A 26445-nucleotide genomic window follows, 5' to 3' on the forward strand; every position below is an offset into this window, starting at 1 on the left:
GCTAACCGTGGCAAATTTACCAGAAATTTGTCAAGATATTTTTAAGTGGGACCGCGTGAAGTTCAAAGTGACATGGTACATTACTAACAATTGGTTATTTTTTAATGGATGGTAATGGAATGGTGCACCCGCCTGCGCTAAAGGGTTACGCTGGCGGGGCACCAGTGGAGGATGATAAGATGAGCATGAGGTCAGGTCAGATAGCGCATCGTGACAAATTTACCAAGAATTTATCTTTGACCTCCACATCCTCCACTTACTTCGTGCTCATTTTATCATCTTCAACTGGTGCCCCGCCAGCGTAAACCGTTAGCGAAGGAGACTGCATCATTCCATTATTATCCATAAAAAAACTCCCGTATTTGAAGTCGGTTAAATTTAATACAAATAAATAAATGTTTATTAGTTATCATCAATACCTTTTGGACTATGACTGTTTACAATAGTCTAAAGCGTAATAGTCTATTGTAAACTCATTATACCATTCACACAAAGTTGGGTAAATATAATTAGTTGATCATCCTTTGGGCACGTGGTTTGTTTTTATTGTGAGAGGAAGTGTTAATTATAGGTTTACTTAGTACTTTTTATAGTTACATTAATTATTTAATTATAAATATGTAACTTCAAATACTTCTGTGCCAGTATTGTTGTCAGTTGTAATATAATAATTATATATATAATGTATACAATTATATATATTATACACAAAATTATATATGCTCAAGACTGAAAATCAAAATAGTCTGCAATTTTCGATGTTATGTCGTAATAAACACATTGGTGCGATCAAATTTGCTGTCAATATTTTAATACGACTTTCAAATTGGTTTGGTTCAATATTGTTATAGATGTACTTAGATAATATATATTAATTCTTTTATATCATCAGTTTCTCCATTTGATACTCTTATTTAAATCGTCCTTTTGGTTGAGTTTTGTGAATTTTTATTTAGAAATGGCAGTGATACAATTTTTGTTTTACATGTTAACTCGCAGTGAGTTAACCAAATAATATAAATACATAATATTTGTCTAACAAGTATGCAATTGTATTCAAATTTCCAGAAAGTAAATAAGCAATACCAATTTACAAACATGAAGTTTTTTATTGTTGGACTTATATTATATTATTTAATTACGCTACTATTAGCATATATGAGAGCATAATTACAGCGCGGAACCTGAGAACCTGATCACAAGGGTTTTGTCGTTTTTTATTGGCGATCAAATTTCGACCGTTATTAAGTCTACACCCATATTGCGACATGTGTTTCGCCTCTGAACGAGGCATCATCAGGCATTGAATAGAGTTTGAATATATCTTGGGAGCCTATTGTTGATTGTTTTTTTTTTTTAAGATGATAATGGAATGGTGCTCCCGCCTGCGCTAACGGTTTACTCTGGGGCACCAGTGGAGGATGATAAGATGAGCATGGGATCAGGTCAGTTACCCCATCGCGACAAATTCACAAAGAATTTGTCACGATGGTTTCCAGGGGGAACCGCGTGGAGGTCAACCTGACATAGTACATTGCTAGCAATAAGATCATCAGTCCACATTACTAACAATCCCCTTTCCACCTTATTGTTGATTGTTCGGCGACCAAACTGCGCCTAACTTCCGCAAAATAAAACCTAATTCTATAAAATATATTGTGATGTATTTACCAAGTAACGGGTCTAGGCGGTCTCGAAAGCTTTTGGCACGGTTGGAAATGGCGGGTCCTCTTCTTGGCAAAGGCGACTCCCATTCGTTAAGATCATCCTGTGAATTAGGAATAAAAGATGTTTAGTCACTTAAATATATATATGGTCAAGAATTTACATATAATATTTCTTCCGCAGTATATTAATATAGATAACCTAGAACAGCTTCAAGAACGAAACCTCAATTCAATCTATGCAACAACTTTTTTGCTTTATAGACATTACTTTGTACACTATCACATTGTAGTGTTGAAATGTTTATCTACTAATATTATAAACGCGAAAGTTTGTGAGTATGGATGGATGTTTGTTACTCTTTCACGCTAAAACTACTGAACTGATTTTGGTAAAAATTTACAGTAATATAGCTTATACATCAAAATAATACATAGGCTATAATTTAAAAAGACATAACATACAAAGACATAACATAACAATATAAGTGTGATGCAAACGAAGTTGCGCCGGTTAGCTAGAACAATGTACAGTTTTATACAAAAAAAAAATCTTTTATGATAATTCTACTCTGGAAAATAGAGATGCATTCCATTGCAAATGTTAATTAATTAAAATTAATGTGTTGTCCAAAACACATTAATTTTAATTAATTAACATTACATTTACGCATTAGCATATACATATTTTGTAGTCAATTAAACCAATAGTTATAATTATTATATATTTATTCGGTTTACTTTCAATTATATTTCAAAGTATAGTATACAATTAATTGTATTGAATTCTATATTGAAATTAGTCTTCAGAATAGACCTCCTATTTAAACCTACAATAAGTCGTTAAAAATTACAAGTAAGTTAAAAATGTATAACTTACTGCTTCATAAGGTTGTTGTCTATTAGACGGAGGTATCAGGCCATCCCACTGAGAGCTGTCCCATGGCTCTGAGAATACTGTTCCATCGTCACTTGCCTATAAAAAAAAATAAACAATACGTTCTCTTTTTAAAAGTATCCATATTATTTATCTACACTATCAGACCTTTTTGATTTCTTTTTTTTCTTCTTTTTAATCCAACTTTTATTTAAATTATGTTTGAAATTCGAATGTAGGCAGATTTATATTTTTTGGCGGTTTAATGTTTTCATTTGATGACAAGTAACATTATTGTTACTAAAAAGCATTTTCGTATTCGTAGTTTTTAACACAACTGAATAGCGCGTATTTCTACAATTAAATATTTTTTGCGACCCGTATTGACCACAGATTTTAACAATAAACAAAAGAACAAGTATATATATATGTGTGTCTAATACATAGTAGTGTGTGTAATGTTTTTTTTTATTTAATGTATGTTTTTATGCAAAATAAAAAAATATTAGCTTTCTGCACTCTGTACTTTAAGTATATTAGAATAGAATAGAAAATTATTTATTCAAATAAACTTACATAGAAGCACTTTTGAATAGTCAACACATTTTTTTTAATGTAGGTACCACTCATTCTGAAAGCTCTCATCACAAGAAGATCAAGCAAGAAACTTGTGTGTTGCGTGTCTTGTGTCTTTCAAATAATTTTATTATTACTTTACAATTTAAGTTTAAGTGTGTGAATACAAACTATTATATACATAGATATAGTTTATACAATAAGTATATGTATAATATATATATGTATATATAATTAACTTACCTGTTCGGACATTGGTCTAATATCGTGCACGTTATCATAGCAGGAGGCGCGTGGTGGAGAGCGTGTGTCATCCGGTAAAGCCACTGGTTCCAGGTTCAGTCTTAGTTCAGGTAATCTAAAAGAATACAGACAGACATTTATAAATCATAATATTTGTATTGAATACTTATACTAGATTCTTTTACAGGCTCTTCTCTCTCTTCTCTTTGAAAGTTGTGACGCTTTACTTGGTATGGTCCCGAGTTCGATTCCTCGCATGGTACAAACATTCGTATTCATAAGTAATATTGTATTCTTTAGGGTGTTTTCTATGTACATTATGTAGGTATTTACAAAAAAAAATTGTAAGTAATTATTTTAGTTGTTTAGTACCCATAACACAAGCTCTGCTTACCTTGGGACTTCACTGTAATTTTTTTGTATATTTTTTTTTGGAAATTGTTCTAAGTTAGTATTATTATTGTTATTGGACTTTATCTATTTATATATACATACTAAGCGAACTATATACCTTTGAGCTACAACTTGATGCACAGTCAGATGTTGAGTGCCATCATCGACTGCACTCAGCCGACACTCCTGCTCTGCGAGGGATGGAAATGTTCCACTCTCGCTGTTGGAGCCCTCATCATTCTTATCTGGAACGAAAAAACACTCATCATCATTGCCTTGCTTATATCTCATCATTTGGAGCCAGCCCAGTATATGAAAGACTAGCTAGGACGCGCCTTCGTCCGCGTGGAATTTAACTGTAGTCTAAAATAAAAGTAGCCAAAGTAACTCTTATTACATCAGTTACCTGCCAAAAAGAGTTCCGTCAAAATCGGTCCAGTCAAAAATTGTAAACAATGTTATTTTGGTGTATGTACCGTATTTATATTCGTATGCATGTAGTATAAAACGATTCTTTCAATATTACAAACAGACACTACAATTTTATTTATATGTATAGATGAAAGAGATCGTGTATATAATTTCCAAAGTAATTCAATGTTTCTAATATTCCATCTACTATAGAACTTGATTGTTTGCATTTTAATATTATTAAATGATAATATATAAAAGTCTAAAATAATATATAATTAGAAGAAATGTCAGATACATGGATGCAGTACTTTGTAGTGATGTACTTAAATCAAATCAAATCAAACTATATTAATTCATGTAGGTCTATTACAGACTCATACGATATATGAAATTTACCGTCAGTTCGGTATCCTTTCGAGCTAAGAAGAACTAACAAGACATTCAACTATTATTCTTTTCATGATTTCAATTCAATACCATCAGCATATGCAATATTGCGTTTTTGTCAAAAGGTTTTTATCAGTAGCCGTAACCCGAACAGGCAGCCTAGTCCCACCAAGCAGCACCCGTTCACGAGTATGATGGATGAGTACAAATTAAAATGTAAATCATTGATAAGTGCACAACATTTCTTCTAATCAATTACAAACAAATAAATATATATAATAAACAACCACTACTTGATACCCAGACTCCAGAATTCACAGATAGCCAGTAATTGCGTGCTAAAATAATACTGTTAGATCCAAAGCGAAATTAAGAAACTTTATACTGTATAATAACCCCAAAATAAAATAAAAATCCTAGCAATTATATCCAGTCGATTTGTTTTGATTTATTTGATTTTAACAAATACAATTTTAATTCACATAAAACTTAGATAAGTATGATCCAAATAGTAGTTAGATAAGCGGATTTTTTTTAACAAGATTTGATAAATTAAAAAATACAAAATCAATTGTAAAAATTTTTTAACTAATTATAGATGGCGGCACTATCTGCAGTTAACATAGGTGTTTGTAATTTAAACCATTGATAAAAACAACTTTATAGAATATTTTAAAAAGGTGTGAGATAGAGACTACTATTAATTTTATGTAAATATTAAAAGAGCAATCTCAAAAGAAGAAAAGTAGCACACGTAAATATTATAGCAATTCTACAGAGTATGTGAATTAAAATAACAAATAAATATATTATGTTACTTTTATACAATTTCAAAATAATAAAAAAAAATAAGTTGTATATCACTGGATATAAATAAAATAATTTAGGCCAAAATAGTATACAAGTGTTTAAATTTTGAAATTAAACCTTAAATGAAATAATGGTGCTGTGAGAAATAGCATACCATAGATTAGTGCCATTTTTATCACTATAGCAAATCAAATGATATCATAAAAATAATTCCATGTGAATATTGATGCTAAAATTTCGATAAGCCACGCAAATTCTACTGAGGCGTTAGATCAAATTCACTGACTTATGAACTCCCAACTGGAGTCAACGGTCCAAGTCTGATCATTCTTGCCTGTTGGCGGCTTGCTGAGGATCCGTGGTGGTTGCACTGGCTTCACCTTCGGCTTGCTACGCAGTGAGATCAGGTTGTCTACAGATGATGACGTATTCGGAGATGATGCTGTGAAGCAATTAAAAAAATCTTTAATTGCAATACTTAGTTCACAAATTGTTCCTAATAAATAGTAGCTTACTGAAATTATAAATGCGGATGTTTGTTACTCTTTCTTGGCAGCTACAGCTACTGAATGGATGTTAATGAAACTTTACACTAATATAGCTTATACTTTAGAATAACATATAAGCTATAAATTTCACGCGGATGAAAAACGGGCACAGCTAGTATTTATTAATGATGTGTCTTATCAATTCTGAGTCGACGAATAATGGTGAAGTATCATATAATATTATTATTCTTACTTTTATTTTAAAAGATATTTATTTCTCTTTTTCTCCATTATACAAATAATTTTCTTTGTAAATGGAATACGACAAAGTCACATTGCCTAATAATTTTTGTAAGTCTTACTCTTCGTCGATAATCAATCCAATAAGGATTAAGTAATTGGGGTTTTGTTAGACTTCATTCTAGATGTATTTAAACATCTAGAATGAAGTCTAACAAAAACCCCAATTACTTAATCCTTATTGGAATGATTTAATCCTTAATGGATTAAATAATTCCTTTTAATTATCAATTGCTCAACAACTTAAAGTATCAAAGAAACCCGAAATAATTTTCGATGCCATAATAATTAAGAGAAACTTGATGATTTTTATAGGTATAAAAAATAGAGTTGTACTTACGAGATAATTCTTCAATGCTGTGCATATCTCTGAGAGGATAGTATGGATGATTTTGATTGGGAGGCTCTGAGTATCTTTGGGCGAGATTCATGCCGACTCTGATCAGCTTTCGTCTTTGCACAGGAGGTAAGACAGCCTGGAAGTTTTGAATAACATAAATAATTGCGAAAACGATAATAATTAAAATTTTAACAATATTCGGTTTTGTAACCAATAGTATACTTACTTCATTAATTGCATCTACAGGATCTGCATAGAAAGGACTTCCAGCGTTATCTTTTTCAGAGTCATCACTAATCGGATCTTTAACACAGTCGTCCTCTAATTTAACCGTTTCCATACTTTCTATATTGCAATTCTCTCTACTTTTAAAAGCAGCTTCTATTTCTTCAGTTAGTTTCTTATTCATATTCATAACAATATTAAGTCTATCTGGCCTCTTTGGTACAACATCTCCTTTGCTATTCGTTGTCGCTATTATTTCACTAGATCCATTGTAACTCTTTTTCAAAGAGCTATCAGAGAAGTTCTTCTTTTTATCGTTTAAACTTTCTGTTGAGTTTAAAATATGTATGTTTTCTTTCTCTAATATAGATTGCGTACTTTTAGCTCCACTGAGTTTTGCTGAAACATTTAAATAAATATTTTAACATATAGTTTAATGCATATGATACTAGTCAAATTAATAATAGTACTTACGCAAGGTATCTGGCAAGAGGTCAGGCCTTTTGCTTTTCATTAATCCATTGTTTGAATTACTATCATTTTCTAGTCTTAAAGGTTTGAACGTTGAGCAATTATTGCTTTCTGGCCCCCAAATATCTTCATAATCGGATACTTTGTCCAATAATGAACTTCTGCAATATACACCTGGTGATTCTAATATATCTGACTCCTGAAATATGCACAAGAAATATTGTGATAACTTAAATGAAATTATTTAAAACTTAATAACAAAAAATCATATTTATCAATGTCTCATTTTTTAACATAATGTCGTGCTGTTAGTGATGACGATACAATACAAATATAACAAATATAAGGACATATATGTTTTACAATACTTTGCTATTACCATCCTACCTGATAGTGTCTGGATTCCTTTCGTTGGGAGTGTCTACTCCTTCTCGATCTACCAGATGGCGTAGTACTCGTTGTGTTACTGTTAGGTGATAACAGTTTATCGCGGTCTTTACCCATCATGGGTGATATGATAGACTGATTTGAAGTAGGTGAGAAAACATTTTTACTTGACACTGGAGAACTCTTAGATAAAGGAGAAAATATTTCACTTTTATTCGTTTGACTAACAGGAGAAAATACGCCACTTTTTGAAGAAATGGTATCGTTTGATACTGGAGAGTTAATCTGACTTGTAGGAGAAAATATGCCACTTGTAACAGAATTAGTACCATTAGGTGACACTAAATGATTTGGAGCAAAACTATTGTTAGATTTAGACAGACTGTTTACAACGGGATCAACTGATTCGGAGGTATTTGTTTGGGATTGTAGTTCAGCTGGCGATTCTGGTTCGGCAGTATTTGCTTGGTCGGCCATTTGCCTTTTGAAGCTTCCGTGCAAACTAGCTGTCATTGCGTTAATGCACTCTCCTTCTGGTGACATACGATGCATCATATTCTATACAGGAACAGGAATAAGTTTTAGTCATTATTATTCTTCATTACTCACATTTAATTAAATATTATTAGCATGTTAGAAACAATATTGAACATTCAACTAAATACAAAAGGCATGCAAAGAGCAGAAACGCCATGCAAAATCTGTAGTTTCCTCACCTGTGTTTCTCCATCTGACTCAGCCAGGCTTTTGCCATTGTCTCCTAGATTGAACACAGATTCTGTGCCATTGTTATTATTGATTGCATTAGACGCAAGCGTTAGTTGTAGCTGATCACTTTGTATGCTCTCGTTTATTTGATGATTATGAATTTGTGTGTTATTGACACAGAAGGTAACCGTTGTTGTGACTGTTATGTTTCCATTCTGTGAAGCCTTGTTAATAGGACTGAAAGCTTGAGCTTCGGATTTAGGAGATAAGGACGTTTTGGGGATAAGCGGCTTAGCCCATCTCGGAGGAGGTGGAGGCGGAGTAGTTTTGACGTGATTTAACGTGGGAGATTGTTGTGTATTGGTTGTAGGAAATGTATGTGGCTGGGTAATATGAGCCTGAAAATATTTGAAGCATTGATTAACATCAATTTAGAAATACAACACCAAGAAAGCAATAGGAGTTAGTAAAAATACTTACGGTACTAGACATTAGATTAAGAGTATTTGGTGGGGTAGGTCTAGGTGCTCTAATAAATGCTGTCCCACTAGGCTTTGCTGGTGGCGACGGTGGCGTTCTTCCTTTGAATGTGCTAAGATTCTGGTTGTGGTTCGGTGGGGAACCAGATCTGTCAATGGGTGACATTTTTAGCACTACGTTCTTGTCATTTTCTGGACTTAAAACATGTTCTCTGGAAATAGTTCCAGTGCCTGAAATATAAGATAAATAAAAATTATTAAGTTATATTTACTTATCACGTTTATCATCAGCAAGTTCAGCATATAGTAAATTAAATTTCTATTAAACCATTGTTATAATGTCAGTTGTTTTTTTTATTTAAGACATTAGGTACTCACTCGCATTGAAGCTTAGACTAGATGCTGTATCTGACGGCGTAACAGCCATAGGCACAACTCCATTAGCCAACTGACAAGGTGAGAGTAGGCTATGAGAGTTGTTCTTAGGGTTCGCCATTGGGTAGCCCCAGAATTCCTGACCCAGCAAAGTCAGGGAGCTAAGTTGTTGGCGACTTTTCGCCTCACGAAGTGGTCGCGGTAATTGAAGTTGCACTGGTAATTCGTCACTGAAAATAAATATAAATCTGTAGTATTCTATTATTCAACAACTGTTTTATAGTACATACAAGATTTACCCGCATTAAAGCATGATATGCCAAAAGAATGTTAAGTTCCGTAACGCAATTCTTACGCAAAACAAAAATTTGTGAGATCTTATGTTATTTTAGTTACACGCCTCAAATATAATGTACTATATCCGATCAGTGTTGGAAAGTTCTTTGGATAACTTCCTAGATCTCCTTGTGTGTATCGAAACCAACCCCGATATCTCAGAGTATGCCTAGGTGATTTTTACCCCAACCATTATTACTACGATATTACCCCTGATTTCTGGCCGTGCTGCTTTAGTATCTATAAAAGCATAACTTAATATTTATCGAACTTTACCTATCAACATTTACAGTGACTATTCAAATTAGACATTTTAATTTCTATAATAATTAGAAGCATCTGGTAAGAGCACGAGAAAGTAGTTGGGTCTATACAAATATTATACGTATAAAGAGATAAAGTTTGTGAGTTTGGATGTTTGGATAGTCTCTGGTAATACCGATCCGATTTGATAGTAATTTATGTTGGATAGCCCATTTATTGAGAAAGGTCCAAGACTATATAATATGACGCTACGACCAATAGGAACTGCAATGGAAAATGTCGCGGTAACAGGGAGAATTTGCCAAAGAGGGTCGGCTAGTTTAATTAAAATATAATTGTTTTGTCCCTTACCAGCATTGTGAGTAATGTGCTATAAGTTCAGGTATGTTATCGAAGCGATTATGTGAGGTCTCCAGTCCTATACGCCCTCCTGATGCCTGGATGAGATAATGTTCTATGTAAGGTCCTTTGTCTGCGGGCAGACGCACACTGATCGCCATAGTGTCCGGTTGACTGGACTGACGCACGACGAAATTCTGAAATGTTATTAATGATAACGTGATGATAAAGAAATGAAAGTGGTAAATTGAATGGTTACGAGAGAATATACTTAATTGGAGTGGTATCGCTGGTGTCACATGATATGGCAGCCCACTGTTAACTATCTTACACATAGTAATATGTTTTTATTTGCATATATTAATTTATATAAATGTATTTTCTATAAAGAAACCAATAAAGTTTTTCATATTTATTTTTGTAATTATTCTAATGCCGTTGGCCGCAGAAACTTCTTTACAGCTTCAATGATGATAAGGGGGAGTGCAGATGTCACTGCAAACTCGCAGAAGCACTTATGGAGTGGCTAAAGGCAAACTCTTACATGACGGATACGACTTTAGTTTGTCATATTGCATACATTTTTATAATAACCCTGGACCCTGGAAAATTAACACAGCGTCATCTAGTCCCATGGTAAGCAGAGCTTGTGTTATGGGTACGTACTGGACAACTGATATCTTATATATAAAATTCTCGTGTCACAGTTTTCGTTCCCATACTCCTCCGAGTATGTGAGCGTATTGAGTAGGTCTGAGAATCGGCCAACATCTATTTTTCATCCCCCTAAATGTTAGGGTCCAAACCAAATTTTTTTTTTATTTTAAGGCAAAACAACGTTTGCCGGGACAGCTAGTAAATAAGATTTTTTTTGTAATTACATACATACATACATACAAAACACCCAGACCGATACAAACACTTATACTCATGAATACAATAGGTTTGTGTCGTGCCAGGAATCGAACCCGCGACCAGCGGAAGTAAAGCGATGTGCTAAACCGCTAAACCACCGAGGCTATACATACATACATTTATTAGATTTTAATGGGAAAGTAATTCTTACCCCTTCTTCTTTCCCTTGTAAGAGGTGGAACGCCCCAGCCCTTTGTATCCCTGGCAGGAACCAAACAGGATGGGTCCTGATCAACCGTTCCAACAGTCCAATGTCGCATGGTGGTTGTTCTTCAGATCCAGACCCTGAGGAATCCACGGAGGAGCAGTCGCCGCGGGCACCCTCGCCGTCTGACGATAGACTTTCACGACTCTGAAATAATGGATATGTTTTTCTTTACTGAGAGTGTCAACATACCGAATTTTATTTTGTACGCTTCTGTTATGTGTACTACACAACTGATATAAAGACTTAGATTATTTTTTTGTAAATACATACATAATATACTAATATAGAAAACACCCAGGTCGAGACAAACGGTCATACTCATGAATGTTTGCATTGTGCGAGGAATCGAAACCGCGACCATCGGAAGTAAAGCGGTGTGCTCAACCGATAGACCACAGAGGTCGTTGAATTAGTACTACCAGTAAGTACTAAAACTAATACTAACAGACACTTAAACTAGTCCGCGTTACTACCATAAATGAGAGATAGAGTTTACGACTACTTGTTCAGAAAAGTATTTAAGTTTATTTTTATACGTATTAGTGTTTATAACTTTTATAATTTATTTAAATAACAAATTGCTATGCCTATACGTATTTATATTTTATCATCACATTAGTCTGTACAAGTTTGTCTGTATGAGTAACTGAAAAACAAAAATCTTCAAATCTGCTATATAAGCCCGAAAAATAAATTGACAACAAGATTCGAACCTCACGACCTGCGGGTTTTATATCGGGGTAGTAAACCACTAAGCCAAAAGTTTCTCAAATTTATATTAATATCTGTAAGTTACACTATATTATTTGTATGTAAATTTACATATTTATTATGTTACATGAAATAATTTTGTACTAAAATATGCCACAAATGCCAGTGTAAGCTATTTATAAGGGACTTCCAACCCCAAGGAACCCTCCTATATTACGATCATAATAGCACATAGAAGGTACAAAGTGAAAACGTTTCGCTAATTACTAAACCCTTGGTGGAAGTGTAATAGGTAAATATTAGTGAGTCCCTTTAAAACAAGAAAGGTACCGAGGCAAAGCAAATTGTTAACAGTATACTAACTACGAACTAAATATTTTATTCAATGATTATTTTAAATTTCTGAAATTAAATGTATATCTTGCGAATGTGGAAATCAGTACTTCTTTTAAATACGCGTGAATGAATGCTGCTTGTTTAAATGTTGCTCTGATAAATATGACTGATATATTTTGTTATTTAACTAAATATTTATTTATATATAATGTTAACTCTGCTATTTGGCAGTTTGTATTCACACAAAATTCTTAAAATTGTAATTTTTAACAATATATTTAAAAGATCAACACGCAAGTTCTTATTCGTTCTTCTTGTGATGACGCTGCATTCTGAATGAGTGGTAGAATCAAAAACATATGACTATTTAAAAATTCTTATATTTAGTTTCTTTTTTTTTTAAATACAGATTTATTTTATTTTATTTCTTAGCATTCCGTTTACATAAAGTTTTGTGGTAGATTAATAAGTAATAATAATATTTTCTGTTTTTATGGGAATGGGTATTAAATTCTACAATATGACACTAAAAGATATTTTGGGTCTACCTTTTAATAAACTAAAAAATTTTATTATTGAAGAAAGCTTATTTTTCTGTAACCAATTATTTGGGAGACGACATTTAGAGTTAATTGTTCAGACAAGAGATTTTCGATATTTGAAATATATATATTAGTTACATTTGAATACTGTTATATCAATAAACAATGAAATTCATTAAATATAATAATGATATTTTAAAAAAATTATAATTTGACTTTCTTGCCAACTGGCAAGAAAGAGAGGAACTCTTCTCAACTGAAATATCTAGCCGAACTATTTATATTTATAATTAACTGTATATATTTACAAAAAAATGTTTTTATGTATTTCTAATAGCTGCCTATTACTCAAGCTCTGTTTAGTTTGGGACTAAATAGCAATGTGTGAACTGTCCTGAGTTACTATGAATATATCATAAGCAACGATTACCGCTCTTAAGAGGGTCTTCCTATGTGATGGGTTGAAAAAATCGATTTTTTTTTTTATAAATTAACATGTCTAGAATATATATTTTAGAAAATTCGAAGTCGTTTTAAAGATAGCAGGTAAAAGAAAGAGCGGTTCGGACGGTGAGTTGGCAGTTAGAGACCGGGCCTATTGTTACGTCGGCTTTATACCTGGCCTCCCTTTCATTAATATATTTGTTTATACAAGTTTAGACACGTTTCTACAGACTTAAACAGGAAAAGGAGCAGGTAAACTTACTGATAAAGTTATCCAAGAAATTACAAAATTCTACGGATTAGCAATTCGACGCCATCCAGATTCGCTTGAAGATATGAGAAAGGAAGTTTGGGCAACGTACTATCACAAATGTTCTTCTGATGAAAACCCTCAGCATCAATTTTGTCCAGAAGGCGAAGACAGTTGGTGTGTGAACTGGACCAATTTCATCACGATAAACCACCTCTAATTCCGCAAGTCCAAGAAGCTATCAAACCGGTTTTCGAAGATTTATCGAAAGACGAATTATTAATTCGTTGTTTAGGAGCAGAGACACAAAACAATAACGAATCTTTGAATTCTTTGATTTGGACTTTCGCTCCTAAACATCTTCATTCTGGTCCCAAAGTTGTTGACATTGCTAGCTACTTAGCAGTTATTATCTTTAATGAAGGTTTTCAAGGTATTTTAAAAGTTATGTCGATTATGGGATGCCCTGTTGGTCGTGAAGCCCAAGCGTATGTTGAGAAACGGGATGAAAAGCGAATCTTACGCTCTGAGCGGCGCGTAAGTGATGTCGTTAAACAAGCCAGGATTGACTCAAGAGCTGAACAATCTGCTTTAAAAGAGTTTCACGAGGAAGAGGAAGGAATACTCTATGGACCAGGCATCGCCGATTGAGAGTAAGTTGATATTTTAATAGTTTTTAACGGACTTGAAACTTTAAACGCGTTTTTCTCAAAACTATGTTTTTCAAACTTTCCTCCATTGTATCTCAGAAACGGCTGGACCGAATTACTTGAAATTTACAGGGCACACTCAATATATGTAAACGCATGGAATGAACTATTATCAATCGAAAATTTTCAAAACTTCGATTTTTTTATAGCAAAAAACAAAAAAAAAACGCCTAATTTGCAACTTTTATTTCAAATGTCTATCAAAAATCCAATTTTTTTTATATTCATTTGATTATAGGTCATTCCGTGCTTTTAAGCCTACAAATTAAAACGCCGTTTTTTTTTTTTCAGATAAGCCGATCAGCCGGAATCGTGGAGGAAGTGGGAGCTCTTTTTTTCGAGGCGGGGGTGTTCAGAGCGCTGTAACTCTAGTTTGACTGAATATTTTTAGCTGAAATTTTATATTTATACTGTCCAAATATGTGTTAATAAATGATAAAAAACTTGAAGCTCTAAATATTTACTGGTCGTAAAAAAAAAATCCTAAAATATCCCTAAAAAACAGGCCGTCATATAGGAAGACCCCCTTAACAACGGCGATAAAAAACGTTACAACATTTTTAATGTTATGTGTCCAGTGTGGTTAGACTACTGTTTGCATAATTTAGGTGTTCGTATACTGATATGGATGAATGGGGAGATGCCGGGTGGGCTTATGGGCTAAAAGCCGGCGCGGCGGGCTTATGATAGCGATGTAAAATTGTACGCAGAATAAATAACGTTTTGTGTGCGAGTAGTCAATTATATGAACATATGAATTCATGTCCATTATAAATGTCCGAATACATTTATAGATGTTTTTATTCAATTTCAAACGATAATGTTAGTATTATGTAATTAAAGAAATATTATCTTGTATTTGTAATTTTTTAATCTTATTAATATTATAAACACGAACTTTTGTAAGTGAATGGATGGTAGGATATTTCTTACTCTTTCACGCAAAATCTATTGAATAGATTTTAATGAAACTTTACAATAATGTAGCTTATACAACAGAATAACACACAAGCTACAAATATTATGTACCCTCGGTTTCAGGTGTCTAAAATTTAGCATATTATTGTATAGTTTGATTAAAATACAATAAGTAGTTTTTGCGTGAGATAAATAAACATCCAATCCATCAGTCCACAATTGCATTCTTTCGCCTTTTATAGTATTAGTAAGAATTTATCTTGTCGTTCGGAATTCAAATGATTCAAGATGAAAATATTCTAATTTCATATTATTTTTCTTTAGTCTTCTTAATTGTTAACTCATACTACTGTTAACATCGCATATAGCCATGACGAGCAAGGCATCCCTGCAGTGCAATATTGTGCATCTGTGGCATATTACATTTGCGCGGGAAAATAAATCTTATATTCAAAATTCTCGTGTCACCATACTGTTAGTGGTATGGTATATATGGCCATGCCATGGTAATATACTAATGATAAAAATCTACATTAATTAAATACACAGAAGTTATGATGAAAAATGATTAGCAACTGATTCGACATTGTTGTTATTGTTGTGTTTTGTTCCGAAACGGCATTTTTATGAAATTTTATATACATATTCAGTAGGTTTGAGAATCGGCTACATCTATTTTTCATACTCCTAAGTGGTAAGGGTTGTCACCGTTAATCATCATCATCATCATCGCAGTGGAAGACGACTGCTGGACATAGGCCTCCCCAAAGATCTCCACGACGATCGGTCCAGCGCTGCTCGCATCCAATGCCTTCCGGCGATCTTGTCCAGATCGTTATTGGAGGCCTTCCCACGCTGCGTCTTCCGGTCCGTGGTCGCCGTTAATATTTTTTATTAATTTTTGGGCAAAATTTTTATTTTTTTATAATGTGGCATTATAAAATACATACTACCCTAAATTTCACCCTTCTATCAAGAATCCCTATTTTTAATACCGATTTTAATTTATATGGCAAAACAACGTTTGCGGGGTTAGCTAGTAATACTACAAAATATTTCTCCTGCGGACACACTAATAGGTTATGCTCTTCATTCTTTATTGTTCTATGCTATATGTATATTTATTTATTTATTCATTTATTTCGAATATGTATCCATATTATGTATATTAGTAAACAATTTATAAAATATGTTAGTAAATTACAATTTTGGTTTTGATTGTGATTTTACAATTCAATTAATATATTTATGCCTATTTCCACGTCCAGAAGCACTGGGTCCGTAGCAGTGCAGCGATATCCTATGTCGATAGCGATGTCTCTAGAACGGATAACCATATATTTGATATGGTGTTTAGGAGGCTGTTTGCGCTCCCTCGAATTCTACACATCAGTGATGTATATATGTCTGTAACTAATTTCTAATTTATTATATTATACATTTATACAACAAACCGAGTATAAATACTACCACTACTAACATTAATCTTCTTTGAAAAAACAAAAAGGTCAACACAAATTTGATATTTTTTTCGTATACACCCAAAGTTGGATAGCAATATTTCTAGAGGAATTTTCACAGCGTTCACTTCAAACAGAGAGCGGGTCTTTGTTCAAGAACTTGGAAATGTTATTACCCGATTTCCCCGCAAAGGTTCCGTACAAAGACGCAATTTCATATATTCATATTCATTCCCGTTATATTAGTTGCGTATGTCATGTTGTTTATATGTTAAAATATACCTTTTTTATAATATGTGGTTTCAGTATGGTCGATAAAAAGGTAATTTTTTTTTTCGGTACATGTTTCGTTCCCTGAACTTGTTAATTTCCGCTATAATACAAAAAATATTAATTTTTATATTAACATTTTATGCAGTATATAAATTACAATTTATATTATAACTAACAAGAGTATTTTAGGTCATATATATTATATCCTTATATATATTGCATTAGTGTTTGTATTTTGGACATTATATTTTCATGTTTAGTTTTAATTGTTTATAACAATTTTATTAAATGATTTGTACAATTTGACCCACTCAATGCAGAATATGCCACGCTCTATTGGGTTGACTGGAAGAGATCTCTTTTAGAGATAAGTCCTCCTATAGAAATACGGTTACTATTTCTAATTAACATACCAAAAAATGTATGTAAATGCAATAAAGAATGTGTTACAGTGATATATTATAACAAAGTTGAATCAACATACGATAGAAAACGATTACAAAACTGATACAGATTAAATTGCAAATTAATATGTACTCGCGTGTAAATTCGTGTCTGTCATAAATAAAACAACGTAAGCGACGTAGTTAAAAACATTCACAAGTTTCAACCCCATTCGTATTAATATTCATCGGGGAGGGGTGTTAATTAACACAAATTCTCGTACATTATTTATCACCGCACGATTCAAATTAAAATCTCTTAAATTCGCCGTCATTACTTCTAATTATCTGTCTGTACGGTCGTTTTACATATCCTATATATATACTAGCGACCCGCCCCGGCTTCGTACGGGTGTACACATGTATTATATATAAACCTTCCTTTTAAATCACTCTACCTATTAATAAAAACCACTTCAAAATCCGTTGCGTAGTTTTAAAGATTTAAGCATACTTAGGGACAGACAGCGACAGCGACTTTGTTTTATACCGTGTAATGTTTGTGTGTGTGTGATGTGTTTCTCCCCCAAAGGGATTGTTAGTAACGTGGACTAATAACCCCATTGCTACCATGTAATATATGTGTTAGGCTGATTTCCACGCGGTCGTCCTTTATACAACGTTTGTAACGTGCGAGGAATCGAATCCGTGATCCTCGGAAGTATAGGGCTGTGCAAAACCCTGAAGTCCGCTAGACCACTATAATATTCAAACATTTTAAGGAATATTCTGCTTGCTAAAATTTGAAGGGGAGTAATTACTGGCCGGCGCTGGGATGAAAGGGGATTTTGAGGGGTGAAGGGCCTGAACATGTTTGTTGTGTCGATAATTATTTTACGGTAGCTACGAGTATCTTGTCGAGAAAATCGCTAGTGCCAGTAAGCCGATTAAATGAGTAGCTGACGTTTTCCGACTTACATTTCGTTCAAAAGTAAAACATTTAACTTGGGAATTCAAAGCAAGATAGCTTCCTTTATTTTTGTACTAATTATTGCTGTAGTGATATATATCAAAAGAATTTAAAAAAATGCATTATCTTTAATTGTGTTAGTACACAATAACAAAAATAAAATTACAAGATAAAAACAAAACAATATCGGACATTCTACGTTCGACGTTCTATATTAAAAATTATTATTTATTTTTTATAAAATATCTAATGGCTATTAAAATCAAAAGTACAGCAAATACATTTATTTTAAGATCATTTTTACACGATGAAATAAAACGATATCGCAACTATACGTTCGACGTTCTAAATTCAAAAATTTTAATTTCATTTTTATGAAATACCTAATGGCTATTGAAATCACAAACATAGCCAATTCCTTTATTAGGTTTATTTTTAAAAGAAGAAACAAAACAATATCTCAGATCTACGTTCGAATTTCTATATTCAAAATAATTCATTGTATTTCTAACAAATACCCAATGTTAAAATCACAAACACAGCCAATTTCTTTATTAAGTTAATTTTTACAAGGAGAAATAAAACAATATAGTTCTCTACGTTCGACGTTCCATATTCAAACTTTTTAATTTTATTTCTATGCCTATTTAAATAAAAAAAAGTTATTTCCTTTATTAAGTTCATTTTTACAAGACGAAGACAAAACAATATCGTTCTCTACGTTCGACGTTCCATATTCAAAATTATATTTTATTTCTATGAAATACTCTCTCTGCAGTCACAAACAGAGCAAATTACTTTACTAAGTTCAAAACCGTATTTTGTTCTAAAAGCAAGGAAAGAGCATCTTTGCTAAGATAATAATATTCAATTCCATAATCTTGATGCAAAAGCTTTCTACGTTTGTAGGAAAATTTCCTTTCCAAATAAGAAAGAATAAATTACTGACAAGATGTTGTGGTGGAGTCGAGAAAATTAATTTCAGGCTTCTCGCGTTGGCATTATAAAGGCATAAATAAACAACCATAATAATATATAATTAGTGAAAGTATTTGCAATTAAATACAGTATCCTATACTAATGTTAGAAACGCGAAAGTTTATGAGTATTAATGAACGTTTATTAGACTTTCATGTAAAAATTACTGGACGAACTGGAAAACTATGTGCACAGACCTTATTAATTAATATTATAAACTCGAAAGTTTGTGAGTATGGATGTTTGTTACTCTTACATGCAAAACTACTGAATGAATTTTGATAAAACTTATTTATGAATAACACATAGGCTATAATTTACTTGCGGGTGCAACCGCGGGCACCGATAGTAGATAATATTACAGATAAATATAAGAAATAGATATAATAAATTAAACAAAACTCATGTATTTATTTTATTCTAAGATTTGTAAATAAAAACAATGTTCAAGCAAACAAATTGTCTGTCTATATATCTAAAAAAATATGGGAACGCAACATAGTAAAGGATGTTTAATTGTAGTTCGTGTACATAATGACCGTGGTCTCAATATAACTATTTATAATAATATCTCAAGAGAATTCAAACAGCGCCATCTAGTATTAAGCTAAGTAAGCCACAAGTTGTGTTTTAGGTACTAGACAACATATACAAATCGAACCCGCGATCATCGGCAGTAAGGCGCTGTGCTAAACCGCTAGACCACCGAGGTCGTCAAACCATTACAAACCCATTAGACTTAGGTATATAAAAACAACTGAGTTGTTTTCTAACGCTAATGGAGGGATAAAGGAAACTAACCGGAAAGTGTTTGGGAGACCTGAAGTTGATGGTAACCGTACTTCACAGAAAGATACGACTCCATATTTGCTAAAGGTATTTGGTAACAAAATAAAAATATCCATTCATGGATATTTAGCATAATAATATTAAGTATCTCTTAGATAGTTTCGACTAGATCTTAGAAAAATTGGTTTAATTCCTGTGGACATTCAATATTTCACATCGCAAGTTATAAATTGACTGAAGACTTATAAAAAATAAATGATAAATAAAATTTTATAAATATTATAAACCCGAAAGTTTGTGATTATGGATGAATGTTTGTTAATCTTTCACGCAATAACTACTGAACGGTTTTGATGAAATTTTACAATAACATGTAAATTTCAGACGGTTGAAACCACGTGCATAGCTAGTATTTAATATGGGACTTAACTGACATTAATAAAAAACTACCATAAATAAATATAGGTTTTAAAACATAACAAAGCATATCTGTTATAATCTGGAAAATTCGTTACAAAGAATAAAGAAAATTCATTACAAAAAATAAAGAAAATAAAATAGAAATATTCTTTATTCAAATTTAATACAATAAAGAGATTCTATTTAAAAATAATTAGTGTTCAATTAATTTAGTAAATTTGAAACGTTACTCTGTTTGTTCATTCCAAATTTAAATTAGAAAATTTAAATTCAGAAGCACTACATAGAGTAGCGCGTAATTACAATTTTGATGTAAATACGTTTTAATATTGGAATTCACAGAAGTGATACTCTTTTTATGAATACAGCTATTATTTAAAAAAAAATGTCATAATAATCGGTTCAGTTGTTTTTGCGTGAATGCGTAACAAACACCCCTACTTCCACATTTATAATATTAATAAGGACGTGTTATTCCGATGTATAAGCTATATTATGTAAAGTTTCATCAAAATCCGTTCAGTAGTTTCTGCGTGAAAGAGTAATAAATATAGTAGCAATAATAATTTTAAATAGAATAATTTATTATCTGTACATACAATATTATTATCACTGATCGTTATCTGTACATAGAAGATGTAAAAGATAAATTGGTAAAATTATTATTATATAACAGTTAAACAGTTAATAATATATTATTGATAAAAATAAATGTAATAATTCAACACAATGCAAATGATTTTTTTTATGAATAAATGAAATTAAAGAAAAGATGCGGCTTTCACCAATGTATTGTGGTAAGCTTAGCTTAAACTTAGTGTTTATTTTATTATCTATCTAGTTGTACCAGCCACTTCGTCAGCGTGGAATTTAACATTATTTTTCTAAAATAAAAGTAGCCTAAGTACATCACTACCTGCCAAAAAAAGTCTCGTCAAAATCGGTCCAGCCATTTCAGAGATTAGCCGGAACAAACAGACAGACAGACAAAAATTTTAAAAAATGATATTTTGGTGTATGTACCGTATTTATATTCAAATGCATGTAGTAAAAAACAGTTAATTCAATATTACATACAGACTCTGTTGATATGTAAAGATAAAATTAAATGAAAGAAAAGGTGCGGTTGTCACTAATGTATTGTGGTAAGTTTAACTAAAAACTTAGTGTTTATTTTATTCTCTAATAGGTTTCCAAATTGCTTCTAGTATGAAGTCGTAGGCTTAGCTGGTTCTCATAGACATCTGTTCTCACCAATTACGCTTTGTTTAATAAAACAAACGGGTGTAATATTAATAGCTACCAATTTGTGGTTGAACGTGACAATTATAAGCCGAAAACGGGAAATTAATTTCGCGATTGGCAACAATAAGAGCGTCGTATTGCAGCAATGAATCATGTACGACAATGGGTTGCCAGACCACAGCCAATGTGAACCGAGCAGTATCTCAACCTGATTCTAATCATTTTATTTTAGAGCAACTAACTTTTCATACAAAGAAATGTTTTTTTTCTTTTTTATTAATTTTATTTGTCTCTCTATTGTTGTTGTTATAATTTTTTTTTTATTATTGTTACTGTTCAAAATCTACCCGGTATCTACGTAAGCACAGATTATTATATTAGAGTCGGTTAGTTCGTGTTCCCGCGCTTTGCCTTCCCCTCCCTCACCTAGTACTGAACCGACTGTACGGCGGCCATGACGCGCGCGCATTGTGTTGTGAATTAAAATAAATTAGAACTGTGAAACTGTGAAACCTACTGTGAAACTGGAAAGCTAGCGAAGATATCTTCGAGACCCTGAAGCCCAAGAAATCCGCAGAACCATACAGGTACGTGACTGACGCTCACACTAATTTTTCCCTATATATATATATATATATAAAGTACTTTCCCTAACATTTTGGTAGCAGAGTAGTTTCCCAAACAGTTACAATTCACATCATTATTGTAGAAAAAATCCGATATTTTAAAAATATATTAAAAGAAGGTAGTTAGTTTTTAGTACTAATAAAGTACCCAATGTAAAGATTATTACGAATATTGTAAATAGCGCCATCTAGTTTTTATAGAAGAACCTACTACACTGACTTTGGTCTATAAATACGGAGGTCGGTAGTTGAATAATTCTCTTTCGTTGCGTGAGCCGCGGCATTCAGTCGACGAGCGCAGAGCGTGCCAGTTGTTTTGGATATTAAAGTGAATTGTATTAGAAATATGTTTATCCCGGTCTTAGTTGGGCCTGGGGGGAAACCTGCAAGTAGTGAAGGATGAAAATTTGTATTAAACTTTGTCAATTTTAAACCGACTGGGCTGAGACTTTGCATGCATAAAGCTACTATGTCGAAGGCATCCTCTAAGAAAAGATTTTGTTAAATTCCATCCCTAACTAACGCGAGCGAAGCCGCATGCAACATCTAGTATATATATATATATATATATATATCTAGTCTGTGTGCAGCAATGAATTGTAGACTACAATAGAGTTTCAAACCTCCGTCGCCGCGGAAGGTGTTATATTTTATAACACAATAGCATCGCATTTTCGAGTCGAAGTTCGATTTATGGGAAGTTATATTACAATTATGCAGTTTCCTTTGACATAAAATGGGAAACGCGGAGCAAAACTTGCATATTTCGTCTGTGCTTACTTAAATTATTAGTGTAATATTGCTCACAAAATGGTTTCTTGTATACACATCATTACATAGTATAAAATAAAGTCGCTGTCGCTGTCTGTCCGTCCCTATGTATGCTTAAATCTTTAAAACTACGCAACGGATTTTGAAGCGGTTTTTTTAATGGATAGAGTGATTCACGAGGAAGGTTTATGTATATAATACATGTACACCCGTGCGAAGCCGGGGCAAGTAGCTAGTAACAAGTAAACGAATTTTATGAAAATATAGTTTGTTTGAAATTGGAATCGTAGAGTAATTAAAACGTTAAGAGTGTAGAGACCGACTTGTCTGCATTTATGAGATTTTGACCAAAATTGAATACTATCTTACATAAAAAATGTTTTGTTTTAATTGAGACAAGCGTATATGTGGGGTCAAAATCTTCTAATAAATCTTTGTATTACAAATATGCTGTGCTTAAAAATACTATGTTACAAACAAAATATATTTTGTTATTAGTGACGCAAACCTGAATGGAATATGAGTCGAGTAAGTTCGTTAATGTTTCATAACTTATGCAGATTGGAAATTTGAATCCACTGATTATTTGGTACACGTACCGAGATTTTAATTATCACCATAGAGCAATTTACATTACATTTTTAAATCGTCACAATGTAATTTATATGTTAAAATACTGAATAGACTTGTTCTTTTTCAAATAAAACTAAATTAATAATCCCGCGTAATATTTATATTTTATAAAACAATGAATATAGAAAACTAAACAGTTCCATGTTCTTTTTTCAAATAAATTAAATATTTACTTATTATAAAATAATAATTTCATACAGCGTTAATACAGCGCATGGTAACTATACTTGGTAAAGCTGTCTCAATTGAATTCTTGTTTTTTTTTCTTAATTTAGTATTGGTACACATTACTTTGTTTTCAATTATTATTGAGTGTAGGTAAGATTTCTGTTACCCTATGATTAAGTAATAAGGTTCAAGTACTTCGGTACTATATACACAAACTTATTAACACCACCTGTATTCTCAAATCGCTCTAATCTCTTAAGTCGCAGCTGTATTGCATGCGAGATGACATACATAAAAATATACAAGCGCTTGACGGTTAGTGTCGCATAACCGTTTACTTTTACACGAGTTGTGAACTAAGTGCGAAGTGGTCGCACGTGCTGCGTGCTGGTAAATTCGAGAAGCGTTTTACGCGTTCGCTATCGCCACCTGCGCCTCGATGCCGAGATAGGGAACTTTTAATGAGGTTACTCAGCCAGTGTCATAGATGAACGAAAGTTTGCTTTGGAGATTTTGTAATGAGGGAAAATAATATGCAATGTTAGTGTAGGAATTATTTAGGTTAATTTTATAGAAATTTTATAGATATTAACCTATTATTATTATAGATATTAACCTGTTGTATGTTTATAATAAACTAGTTGTGCCCGCGACATCGTTCGCGCAGCGCACGCAACGGAAGCCCACAAATATGAACAATTTTTCCAGTTTTTGCAACATTTTTCACTGATGCTTCGCTTCTATTGATCCTAGCGTAATGTTATATAGCTTAAAGTCTTCCTCGACAAGTGAACTATCCAACACAAAAATAATTTTTCAATACGAACCGTTCAATTCGACCGATTAGCGCGTTCCAACAAACAAACAAACTCTTTAGCTAAAGAGTTCGTTTGTTTGTTGGTCGTATTACTAAGCTTAGTAATATTAGTATTAATATTAAATTATTTACAAGTAGAAATGGACGCACGCAAAATATTTATTTTTATTCACCAAATGTTTAGTTTCTTGAAGACTAATCAAAGTAAGCAAACAGTTTGCGGTGAGGGGTCGCTGGGGGGTGCTAGGGGTGAAAGTGCAGCAGATGAGTCAGAAGGGGATGTTGAAAATCAATAAGAATACGGACGCTAGTGTGTTTGATTGCCACGGTCACTGATTATGTTTACACTAATTTATCTGATTAGAACATTCTTCTCCTCTTATTTATTTTTAAAAATTGTTTTACTTCATATATATATATATATATATATGTATGATATTTTTCATGATAATGATATTTTTGCAGCGCTAACAATTATTCTCTACACTACATCTGGTTGACTGGTAGAAAACACCGCATGGTGTTAAGTGCGCCAAATGTACTGTTACTCTGTGTATCAAAGTTATATAAATAAATAAAAAATAAATATGATATATGAATTAAACATATATATTAAGTATCATTATAAGATAACATTTTCGAATTTATTACAATTTAAATTAAATTGTTATACACTATTTTATTATACAAAACAATTAAAAATCATTACACACATTATAAATTTTTTGGTTAGCACAGAAGCGGGTTCGATTCCTAATAGATCTCTATCGGTCTGTATCGGTTTTGTATATTATATATATATTTAACTATCAAATCATTACACACATTATCTAAATTTTTTCAAAAAAAAAAAAAAGGTTAGGCGTTGTCTGAATTATCTGTGGTTATTATTATTATATTCAAATACGAGAATTAAGAATTGCAGTTGTGTCTTGATTATTATTATTAAATATAGAAATAAAAACCAAAGATATAAGTTCCATAGTTCTAGCTTCAACAATGACGAATCCATAGATACTTTCATCGCCTAATTTATTTTATCATTTTGGTAAAATGTATACAACCTTTGAAATTTTATTTATATTTAATTAACAGTCTAAAAACTAAGTTTCAAGTTTCTAGCTTCAAAAATGACGATACTCCCATACTTTTCATTAGACTTTCAAACTTGATTATGATTGTCTGTATCGGTTTTGTATATTATGTACGTATTTAGAAAATTATTTTTTTAGTATGTAATATTATGTTATCTGTGATATTAGTAAGGATTATAGCAATTACTAATAATTCCAGTGGCTTAATTGTGTAAGTATATATAAGCGATTCATTATCGCCATCATCTCAGTTTGCTTATGCGATTAAAAATCATTAATGTATTATAAAATATTTTCCTTATTATAAAATTGAAGAATTTATAAATGATAATAATGTTTTTGTAGAAAATATATAACTTAAAATTCACAGCACTGACAATATTATCTGATTGAACAGAAATTAAGTGCGTAGCGGTTTCTATGTTGATTATCGCATGCCTAATCCTTGTTGTTAATTAAATATAAGTAAATCAATATTTATTTAAAAGAGCAACACACAAGTTTCTTGCTTATTCTTCTTGTGATGAATCTGCATTACGAATAAGCGGTTGAATCAAAAAACTTGACTATTCAAAAGTGTTTATATTAAGTTTATTTGAATAAAGATTATTTCTATTTCTTAATTCATGTAGGACATTTTAGCCGCTTATGAAGGTAATTTTTTTCCCCTACCGTGCATAACGACATTTAATAACCCATTGGACAATT

The 26445-nt window shown here is 32.2% G+C and overlaps 1 protein-coding gene across 1 annotated transcript in view; it reads right to left on the reverse strand.

Moving 5' to 3' along the window:
• Positions 1–26445, reverse strand: part of LOC131853642 (protein sprint) — a 159265-nt gene that overhangs the window by 8742 nt on the left and 124078 nt on the right. The window contains exons 4-17 of the mRNA XM_059204648.1: positions 11143–11343; positions 10089–10273; positions 9141–9367; positions 8764–8993; positions 8292–8681; positions 7576–8133; positions 7192–7387; positions 6719–7116; positions 6493–6628; positions 5651–5806; positions 3872–3998; positions 3361–3475; positions 2545–2640; positions 1672–1768 (exon numbers count right to left, since the gene is read on the reverse strand). Coding sequence (XP_059060631.1) covers positions 1672–1768; positions 2545–2640; positions 3361–3475; positions 3872–3998; positions 5651–5806; positions 6493–6628; positions 6719–7116; positions 7192–7387; positions 7576–8133; positions 8292–8681; positions 8764–8993; positions 9141–9367; positions 10089–10273; positions 11143–11343 — 3112 coding nt within the window. The remainder of the gene's footprint in view (positions 1–1671; positions 1769–2544; positions 2641–3360; positions 3476–3871; positions 3999–5650; positions 5807–6492; positions 6629–6718; positions 7117–7191; positions 7388–7575; positions 8134–8291; positions 8682–8763; positions 8994–9140; positions 9368–10088; positions 10274–11142; positions 11344–26445) is intronic.

This window comes from Achroia grisella, unplaced genomic scaffold (genome assembly GCF_030625045.1).
Source record: "Achroia grisella isolate CSIRO2021 unplaced genomic scaffold, CSIRO_AGI_Agris_v1 utg1062, whole genome shotgun sequence".
Classification (NCBI taxonomy): domain Eukaryota; kingdom Metazoa; phylum Arthropoda; class Insecta; order Lepidoptera; family Pyralidae; genus Achroia; species Achroia grisella.